An 11,262-nucleotide genomic window follows, 5' to 3' on the forward strand; every position below is an offset into this window, starting at 1 on the left:
ATTATGTTCTGTAGCATTTTTGTGCAGCCATGGTTACCAGCTGTGGCAGCGTTACTTTAGATCACACTTCCTTGCTCAGCATGACCCTCCCTACTCTGGCCCCACACAGTGTGTAAAGCGGTGCTTCAGCAATGCACTATTCGAGAAAAATAATGTGTTTTTTGAAAATGTAAGTATCCGAACCTATTTTACTAGGACTCACATAACCTCTCCTCAGAAAGACCTGTGCTGTGGCTGTGTCTTGCTTGAGATATTGGCTTCACTGCTACACTGCCCCCACGACTACCTGAGGTACTGCTCCTTTGGTCCAGAGACATACACATGAAATGAACACTACAGACATGTATTGACTAGGACTATATCAATATGTAGTTTGAATGAGGAAAACAGCCCTCATACATCCTCAAATAACTTTACAAAAGTGGATCAACAATTTTTCAGATTCTTTTCTTTTTTAGTCAGCCTTTTTCTTTGTGGCATCCAGAAGCCCTCTGGGATAGAAAGACAACAAATACAGCCACTTCAGCAGCAAAACTTCTCCTTTATTTCCCGCTTAGACATTTCTCTCCTTTGACATATTAGAAAAAAAAAAAACAAAAACAAAACATTGCACAAAGCATCAGGAAACAGTGCAGTAGATGAAATGGAAAGCAGAGTTTTACATCAGTTACTTAGACAACAACAAGTTTTAGCAGATAGACAATGAAAACAGATGTAATGGTTCTGGGTCATGTTGACAAGGTGTAAATCACGATCCAACCAGAGACCGAGTCAGGAACTCTTTCGTCAAAGGTTTTCATTTACACACCTCTTTCACTGTGACCAGAGCAAACCATCTGTCAGCCCAATGGACCTTAATGACGGACACATCCCCCCTGACACATTCTATAGCCATCTCAACCACACACCCACACAGACACCCAGACTCTCAAGAGTTTCTGACCTTAAAATATTCAGATATTTAAGAATGTTGAAGGGTTTCATGCCATCTAAAAAGATTGAAATCTGAGCTGTCATGTATATTAAAATGTAAATTAAAAGTGTAATTCATCTTAAATGAACAAAAACATGACAAGCAGAGATCTTCACAGGTCTGCTAACCTCAACCAAACTCATGAACCCTAGTAAATAACAATACTAATGATAGCAATAGAAACGATAAATAATACTGTATTTGCATCATAAGAACAAGGAAACATCATTTACTGTATTCAGTCTCTGACCATATTCAAACTGTCCTTTTAAGGGAAAAAAGTCAAATTTGAGATTTTTTTTTTACTGAAAACATTCTGCATACAGCTCAAACAACCTCCACAAACAAATCACATCAGTCCACACATAGCCTGAGAAGCCAGACCCAGCAAGACACTCACTTGGAGCACATTGTTATTACCGAAAATGACTCTGATGAAACATCAATATTTTAATCAACATTTTTTATCAACTCATCATCCTCTCTCTCAGCATTGATAAACCAAATGATGAAACAAAACAAAACAAAAACTAAAATCCAGAAAAATCCCAAGAAAATAAGCAATCTCAATCTATAAAATTGATGATGTCTGCGAGACAGGTCTGTGATACTTCAATCATTATATAAGTAACAGGATGCATATATGTTTCTCTTCATTAATTGGCACATAATGTGCAATTATGATTAATTGTCATAATCTCTTTGCACACAGTAATTTACAGTGCCTATAAACATTTCTTACAGGATGGTATGTTTTTAAACATGTAGATATAATGTGGCTTATTTGACATGGACCCTTTAGCAACACAACTGAACCTCTGCAAGGTTTGTGTCTCCCATTGACTACAAGTGAATTAATTACCCTGTGTCTGGTCAACAAGTTTCAATTAGGCAGTAACATATCTGCCATTAAGATTAAAAAAAAAAAAAAAAAAACTCCAGTCAAATCAAGAAGAAAGGGAGGCAGAAAGGGAAGGTCATTGAAAAGCAAAAGTAAAGTGAAAGGCTGGATAGAAAGAAAAACTGTAAGTCACCAGATATCTGTTGGAGTACATCTGTTGTGGACTGTACAAACTGCCTGCTTTGGCAACACTGGTGCGTGGTGGGACTTGTTTTCTCTTTCTTTAAGTGTCTATTTTAACAGGTTAGACCATGATATGTGCACGTCGGGTTGCTTCAGCACGTCATCTAGAGATTTGTGGTCTGGCCTATGTTCAACCACAACATGGCAATCGAGACAGAGCCGCACACACATTTCAAATTACAGATGACACAACTTCAGATTTTAATGACATCTTATTTCTTAATAGGATTGTTCATTGTGGAATCAGACATGCTGCTGAATATTAGTTTTTGACAGTCAACATTCGGTTGTTGTCAGGTCTGTTATGAAGGGGCTCCACCCTCCTGGCAAGCCCATTATTCTGACACTGGAAATGGTAGGAGCATGGCACAGTTCTAAATCTTTCCAGAAACTGTCCTAAGAAAATCAGAAAGTGTAGAAGGACTCAAGTGAAGGAGGTAAATGATTCTACATTCTACACCTGCAATTTACCATTCTAGGTTACAAGTTGCCAAAAGGTACATATGAAGGAGACTCTGAGGTCAGCTGGCTATATGCGACCTTACTTGGTCTAATGCTTTGTGTCCATCAAACTAACCATGACATTTTTATGATGATGGTCGGCATAATATCAGGTGTAAACCACTGTGATACATGGAGTTGATGCCATCATACTGTGGGATTTACTTCTCTGCTGTGGGGTAGTGAGAGTAGAGGGTGAAAACAATGTTGCAAAATACATTGAAAACTTGATGCAAGAAACTTGGAAGGGGTGAATACTCACTATGGACATACTTATTTACATTGGAAAGATCTGTTTTTACTTTAATATTCAAGTTTTCATTTCTGTTGGAAGAAGCCACATTAAATCTACTTTGATTCAAAACTGTAAACATAAAAACTTCCATAGGGGTAAAAGCTTTTAAGAAAGACTCCAAGAAGAGAAAAATTGGAGACCTGTGGTCAGTATGTGCAATACAAATGGACATTTCTCCAAAGAGAAAGGAGGGTCCATAAAGATATTACATATGATTAAAGTTTGGACATAGTGCATAGTACATATTTTATGGAACACTTTTTAAAAATGGAAAAATTGTGATTTCTTCCATTTACTTCCCCCCTTTTAGTGATTTGGTTTTATATGGAAATCACTTAAAACATGACTTAGCAGCAAAAGTGGGCGTATTATGTTAATAGATTATTAAAGTTGGTCTTTACACATGTTCAGCTCAACTAAAAAACTGATGCAAATTCAAAAGAAGTCACACCAGTATTTTGAAACCCAATTCATGATATTACCATAGTGTGTGTGTGTGTGTGTGTGTGTGTGTGTGTGTGTGTGTGTGTGTGTGTGTGTGTGTATATATATATATATATATATATATATATATATTATATTATAAATATATTATATAATTGCTGATGTATATTATAATTGGTGATGTATATCAAGGTGCAAAATCAAAGAATTGTAGTTGAAAACATGTTAAAAATATCTACAATTATCCAGAGAATGTAAAGGAATAGCAGTTTTAATGTTATGTTGCTGCAGTTAGCATGTGACCCCAGATAGCCCTGGCCCGTCCCAGAACAAAGCACCTGTGCTAGCGATGTAAGCACCAACACTTCCCCGGTGCCCCAAGCCCTGGGGAAGATCCGGACCACTAGCTGCATGGCTAACTGAGCTAGCTAGCTAACGGCATTTAAGTAGTTTAGTGGTTAGTGCTTAGTTCTTACATACTGTAGCTTTAATGTGTCATCACTTTAATGTTGCAGTGGGTAAAGGTGCAGTTGATCTGTTACTATAAATTCATGCCAGGTAGACTTGGAATTTCGCCACTGGATCATTAAAGTACTATCTTTATCCATAACAATACATCATCACTAATTTCATTGTTTGTTTTATTACTATGTGAAACTGCAACTATTGCTCAAAGGTATCAAATAAATGAAGTGGAGTAAAAGGCTCGATGTTTCCCACGAAATAGTAGGGAAGCAGAAGTATAGAGTAGCATAAAAGAAAATACTCAAATTAAGTACTAGTACCTCAAATTTGTACTTAAGTACATTATTCGAGTACAAACAGTTACTTTCCACCACGGACCACAATACACCTTTTGTTTTCGCCTTGTATGCCCATACAAAACCAAACAATCTCTTATTTCCCAACTTAAACGTGGAACATGTCTTCCTTTTTTCTTGTCCTTCTTTAGTCCTACCGCTTACCATAGTTCTGTTCCAGCCACTGCCGCACATCCTTCAGATTGTAAAAGAAAGGCCCTTTACCACCCAGGTAGGCAATCTTTTTATGTTGCACTATACACACACGTTCATTAGACACACCGTAAGCCACGTTAGCATTGTTGTCCATGCAGTCAGCCACCAGCTGACATTGCGGTGGCAGGGAAAATTGCTCAATAAGTTTGCGCGCTGCTCCTAGCCTCTCTTCCAGGTTCTGATGTTTTCGGACACTGAAAGAGCAAGAGCCCATGGGAGGGGCCACCCAGCCGTCAGACGGGTGAGCCTCATCAATGTACACTAACAGGAAATCAGCGACGTCACTGAAGTCCTCAACCAACTGCCGGAAGGCTGGCAGGTGGCTGATGAAGGGGGGTCAGGTGGCTGAGCCGAAGTTGACCACCAGAGGGCGATCTGATGACTCGAAATCCAGAAGGTTGCACTCATCTCCATTTCGAATTCTGGCACCAGGTGGCACATTAGTCATGTTGCCGATATTGCTGCTCCACCAAGGGCCATCGGGCACCTTCACCAGTTTGGAGTTTGGTGCCTCACAGCCAAGTTTCACCTAAGGCGATAGAAAAATAAGCTTTCATGAATGCTCACACAGTCAAAGACATTTAAAGCTGGCTTTGCCTAAACTGTTTTTAGACTTTTTATTTTGCTCCTTGCAAAACTGTACTGTGAGACTGAGGGAAAGGGTCGGCCTCTTGAGTAAGAACCCCTGTTGTGACCCAGCAATACATGTTTATAGTATCAGTGTATATTAATTATTGCTGTTTTGATCAATCAATATCAGTTTATTTTTTAGCCCATTTTTCCAATGCTTCCAATTTTTCACAATAGAATCCTCAGCTATAGTGCTCGTACAATGACAAGAACACAACACAAGAAGTGTATTACTCCGCTTAAAATGTCATTCACAATGCTATAATAATATCAGTGGTAATAATAATGAATGAGTGTACGATGTCTCAGAGTTTAGTCATCCCTGAAGATGTTTCTGCAGCTTGTTAAAAGTGTAAACTTTGGAGGTGTACATTAAATAATTTACACAGCTCAAAACTTAACATTAATTTTGAAACATGAATATATATGCATAGGAACTCTCAATATTCTCATTATTAATCCAATAACCGTTTTAAGGCAAAACAACTGTCATTTCGAGCTGACGCCGATACCAATATTAGGGTAGAAATAGATTTTGATATGTTTTGCATATATTCCTAATTATGTACAAATAAAATTGTTTTTTGTTCTCTGCCAAGTGATGATCAGACATGTGACTGGCGCAGGATATTTTACAGTTCAAATTTAAAAAACTTAAAACTAAAAACTAAAAAACTAAAATAAAGAAGGACATCAGTGCACTGAAGCAGACAGCTTCACTGGGAATTTAACAACGTTAAACATCAGACAACATTTACCACTACATCTATGATAGGCCAGATTATATCTGCCAACCTAATATATCTGCTGGGCTCTAGGAAAATGGACATCACTGTTTCCGAGGACCTTAAGTGACATCTTTTAATTTCTTCTTTTGTCCAACCAGGGTCCCAATCATGACATAAACGATTATTATCAATTATCAAAAATGTTTGCCAACTCATCAGTTAATCAACTAATAATGTTACAACACTATTCCAGATAATCAGGATAGTAGTACAAGATGTATCATGCAGCTCCCCTTATGGAAGAAAACAGATATATAATATATTAAACAGACATGTGCAAAATGGGTCTTTCAATTCAACTTAATGACCTCAGCCAACTCAGAAGTAAACCATGAGGAGGGTGTGGAGATCAGTATGTACAGTACAGCTGAGGTCATTTTAAGTAGATTTTGTATCAGTAGGATACATCAGAAAAGAAAAGAAAAAAAAAACCCTCACTGCAGCTCAGGAGCTTGGGAGCGCGTTTCAACATGTATATGAACCGCACATTTTAAACTCATTCCGATGTCTGATGACAGACACACGAGATTATGTAAATGAGAACAAAGTCACGGATTTGGCAGCATTAAATCACTGTACAGATGATTACAGGGAGCAGGAGCGAGCTGAGCACAGTTTGACAGCTGCCGCCTTCCTCTCTCTCTCTCTCTCTCTCACACACACACACACACACACACACACACACACATACACAATAAAAAAAAGAAATTGTTTTTCTCAGTGTGTTAAAACAACTAGAAGACAAGGCCACACGCAGGACTCAGAGATGGGACTTCGGTAACTGCACCTTTAGACGCGACTCAGAGGTGCCAAGTTCAGAAAACTTTTGCAGCGGGATCGGTAACCATGTCAAAGTAAGTAAAGCAACGCCGAGACAATGTGATCCGCATCAAGTGGCTGCGACCACTTTACCTGCTTGTAGGCGTCTAGAAGGAAGCTGTTCCAGATGGAGCGCAGCCCCGCTGAGGTCAGCATGCGGCGCCACTCTCCGGAGCCGGCGGACCTGGAGCAGCTGAGCAGCGACACGGCGCGCTTCACGAGAACCACAGAGTCGTACAGGGCGAGGAAGAGACAGTTTGAAAAGAAACCAGGCAGTATCTGGAGTGTAACGAGCAGATCCTCGCTCGCCATTCCCATCGTACTCTCGTTCTGCGTTTGGACGACTTATTTCAGACTGCCTTTCATTACGCACAGCGCGGTGCCGGAGGTCTCAGCTGCTCCCGTCATAGTTTGTGCTCTGCCCCGTTGGCTGCTCCAGACTTGAGTGCACAGAGTGAGGAGGTGGATCAGGTGTATTCTGTGAAGCGGCCTCCTCGTCTGTCCCGTAACACTGTTGAGTGGGTTAGGAGGAGAGAGAGCGCGATCAGACTCTGCAAAAGGTCGAACATTGTACTTATTATTAAGTCTACGGGCTTATCTTTGTGTCAAGATTGTGACGTCAGATGTAGTGTATACCCTCTGTCCCCTCCTTCCCCTCCCTCTCCACCAACGGCTCTGCTGGCGGACTGAGCGGAGCTGAAGGTCGTGCTGTCGGGAACCTGTAATTGTTTTAAAGCTACTGGAAAAAAAAAAAATAATAATCCAAAACTAAACAAAAAAAAACCCCAAAACAAACAAACAAACAAAAAAAAACAAAAAATTAAACTAATAAAACAAAACAAAGAAAAAAAAACTATACTAAACTAAACACACAAAAACTATAAAAATAAATACATGGCCGGTTATACAGCCGACTGCCAAGCAAAACATACAACTGGTCACTGTGCACGTAGCGACTGCCACTAATACTATAACAAAAATGATGGGTTTACCTGAGGAAGAGATGAGACACCAGGACAAGAGAAGAAGGCAAGCCAGCAGAGCCGGTGTGATGCCTGGGGCCCCACCTCTAACAGGACCTGTAGGACCTGCTGCTGGCGTCCTGGAGCCAGATACTGCAGCGGCCTTCAGAAGTCCTTGTCTTGACACGATATTAGGGAGGTGGTTATGATGTCACTTCACTTTACCAGACTGTGCCATGGTGACACACACACACACACACACACACACACACACACACACACACACACGCACACACACACACAGAGAGAGAGAGAGAGAGAGAGAGAGAGAGAGAGAGAGACATACAAGGTGAAAACATTACCAGTTGCTGCCCTCCTTAGTAAAAAGCCATTATCTGATTTCCCTTGATAATTTTAGAAAATCTTTTGTAGCTGATTTTGGAATATCTTTTTACCATATCTTTGCTAAAAATCCACTATCTGTTTTCCCTTGATAATTTTAGAATATCTTTGGTAGTTGATTTTAGAATATCTTTTTACCGTATCTTTGGTAAAAATCCATTATCTGATTTCCCTTGATTATTTAAGAATATCTTTGGTAGCTGAAGGCGAATCATTCATTTATTCATTCACTGAATCATTCATTATCTGTAATTTTTAGATGTAGTTTTTGGCCAGAGCAGCAGCAGGTCCGGGCAAGACCCACATATTTGCTTGTTATTGCCAGCGATCACAATCTATATCTGACATCTGCATACATATGAAGTATTGCCAAAAGTCAAGCTTTAACTCCTTGTTTTACTGTTCCTAATTTAAGATGAATGTCCAAAGTCAGTTTGAGCCTGCAAGAGGTCATTGGCAAACTGACCAGCTAAATGACTCAACTATGAACCAGCTGTCTGAGCACAGAAGCCTGTCTATAAAGGACACCTTCACGAACAGCAGGTATTTGTACAGCCTTCACTTAATGTTCTGTTTTTGTATTGTGAATAGTTAAATGTAATCTTGTGCATCAGTTTTTCCTTTGTTTGAAACCTTGCAGCTGTAATGGCAGAGCTTCCACATGCAGCACGTCCCTGGTTGGACGCCAAACATGTGTGGAGCAGTAGCTGTTAACTGCAGAGCGCTGTCTCCAACGCAAAGCAGAAGAGCTTGACTCCATGGTAAAACCACAGGAAGAGATTTTCCGCTGTCTTACCTTTTTTCCCCCAAGTAGATGCCACAGGAATAACTCAAGTATCAGTGTTTCTGTAAGGATGAGCCAACCTGTTACTGGAAAGCTACAGAAGCAGTCACGTGTGCATTTCAAGCAAACACCACAGCTGCCTATTTCACAGACTTTTTTTTTCTTTTCTTTCTTTCTTTCTTTTTTTTTTTTCCTCACTAAGGGAATGAGGCACATGTTGGAGTGACAACCTGCCACCTCTTACAGCAAATAAATGCATGCAAGGAAAAGAGGAAAATGGCAGAATATTCCTCTGTCAGCACCAGGTAATTTAGGAATGAGTTGAGTTAGTATTATACTCACAAGTTACATTCATAGATTTCCTCTTTTTAATATATTTCACTCATTGTTAAAGCGGCTGCAGCCTAAAGATATGTATTACTGATTGATTCCTCTCTATTAAATAAATACATTTCAATTTAAGGTCAACTATTCCACATTTTGAGTTGTACATTTCATTTCATGTTTCCCTTGTCTTTTTCAATTACCATTTACAATTGCATTTTTACATAATGCTTCCAGTTACAACAGTGTCATTCCAGCTTTTGCATTTTAAATTTAACATTTGTTTAAATATTATCATTTTATATTATATGGTTGTTTGTTTTATTGCAGTTTATTTTTCTGTTCACCTTTTACATTTTTTATGACCTGATTGTTCCTTGTTCTGGGCAATGTTAAATGCCATATCTCGTGTTGAAAAATGATAATCCTACTGTACACACTTGTTGGTACGAGTGTCTTCTTGGACTCAAGTTAAACTTGAATTTGGGCCAAAGGTCTGTTAATGTTACCTCATCTCCTTCCAATTCACGTTAACTCATGTCTCATGTGGCGTTACTTTGACATCACAATTTTTTGTTTGTTTGTTTGTTTTGTTTTTGTTTTTTTTTTTGCCATAAGCCATTGATATGCAATTTAGTTAATTAATTAAAATATATGACATTTTATATTCCAGATGTCATCTCCACTGTGACATCACAATGTTCTGCAAAAAAATAAATAAATAAATAAATAAAAATTGGCCCTTGTTAAATGCCATATCTCAGCAACAGAAGGGGAAATTGTTATTGTATTTCACATTTGGTTAGAGACTGACTTGTGACATTAATCTTACGTAATAGCATATGGATCAATCCAAAAATGTTGATACTTCCGATCACAGACATTTCTTTTCAAGGATCGACTTTCATATTACAGATAGATATTTAAACCATATAAGTATTTGGGGTAAATGTGTGCTTTAACATCAACAGCGAGATAGTAGTAAGTAACTATGCAGCCTACACTATCAGCGGAATCTAGTTCAAATAATGCCTGGTGGATTGGAATTGCTTCTCCTTCTGCCGGTCATAGTCATATGCAAACTGCAGCTTAAATGCATTAGGCACCATTGATAGGGACTCAATATCTATGACTTCTCAGGTAGGAAAGTTTTTCCATTTTTACATGGTGGAATGCTACAGCAACCCCTAGTCGTCAAAAGAAGAACATAAGAAAGTTGCTGCTAGGGTGAGAATGACTTCAATCATTGAGTCCTTTGACTCTGGCAGCATTATCCAGGTGCAGCGTGCAAGAGAGTGGAGTTATATGCAACACTTATCGTTGTTACTGACTATGCTCAAGTGCTTCACATCTGTTTCAAGCTTCAGTTTGTGTGCATAGCTTTAATCAACAGGAGTTCCCTACTGACAAATATTTTTGAAAACTTTTACACAAAGTATCAGTATTGTATTTGCATCAGAGACACCAGTCAGAGTTGTACGTGGCATTGGATTGGAAAGGAAATGCCTCTCATGAAACTGTGGCCGATGCAGAAATCGGTCCTGATGGTTGGAAGACGTGTGTGAAGCCTCTATGTTTTACAATCAGTAGCTTTTAGAATTATCTTTACTGGTCACCATTTGAGCACATATAAGCAATCTGTTTTTTTGTTTTTTTTTTTTCTTTAGCACACTAATGTACAGTAAACAGAAGCCACATACAAGGTCTTCAGGTGACTGCTGTTGCACCATGTGATGAAGCTTTCCAACAGTCCTCTGTACTCTTCTGAATAAAGTAATAGAGAATTCCTTCAAAGTTTGTACTACATACACTATGTGAGTCGTAAGGGAAATGCTCCTTGTTAAGGTAGAGAGGTGGTAATTCTCCAAAGAATTTCAGAATCAGTGTTGTGAATCAGATCTCTTTAATACATGCTGCATGGAGAGAAGACCCACAGTGTTCTCTGCAGTCTTCCAAATGTTTCCGACTTAAATACAACAGAGAAGGTGTCACATACTTTTTACAACAGTTGTTAATCAGTTCTTCCCAAAATAATGACCCCCTGATGTTTGTGTTGATCATTTGTATTTATTCTGAGTAGAGGTATCTTAAATTATTCACTTGTCTTGAGCACATGTATGGGTACATTCACATGAAATCAGGTGGTGCAGCAAAATGTTGCAGGCTTATGTGGCGGTGTGGGAGTGTCATTCTGTCGTCTGTGTGCATGACGTCTTTGGAACCCCTGCTGATCAGTTTGC

At 39.1% G+C, this 11,262-nt stretch overlaps 1 protein-coding gene across 5 annotated transcripts; it reads right to left on the reverse strand.

Moving 5' to 3' along the window:
* Nucleotides 1-529: 529 nt before the first annotated feature.
* Nucleotides 530-7,746, reverse strand: dio2 (iodothyronine deiodinase 2). 5 transcript variants are annotated; one of them, XM_037125071.1, is made up of 3 exons: nucleotides 7,543-7,746; nucleotides 6,644-7,286; nucleotides 530-4,842 (listed from the first exon to the last, which is right to left on the reverse strand). In XM_037125071.1, exons 2-3 carry the CDS (start codon nucleotides 6,866-6,868, stop codon nucleotides 4,252-4,254), a joined length of 816 nt encoding a protein of 271 aa, XP_036980966.1. In that variant the 5' UTR covers nucleotides 6,869-7,286; nucleotides 7,543-7,746; the 3' UTR covers nucleotides 530-4,251. The 5 variants fall into 5 exon arrangements, with proteins under 5 accessions (XP_036980966.1, XP_036980965.1, XP_036980968.1 ...); XM_037125070.1 differs by having other exon boundaries at nucleotides 6,644-7,318; XM_037125073.1 differs by having other exon boundaries at nucleotides 6,644-7,061; nucleotides 7,187-7,746.
* Between the last annotated feature and the right edge of the window lie 3,516 nt (nucleotides 7,747-11,262).

This window comes from Acanthopagrus latus, chromosome 16 (genome assembly GCF_904848185.1).
Source record: "Acanthopagrus latus isolate v.2019 chromosome 16, fAcaLat1.1, whole genome shotgun sequence".
NCBI classification, from domain to species: Eukaryota; Metazoa; Chordata; class Actinopteri; order Spariformes; family Sparidae; genus Acanthopagrus; species Acanthopagrus latus.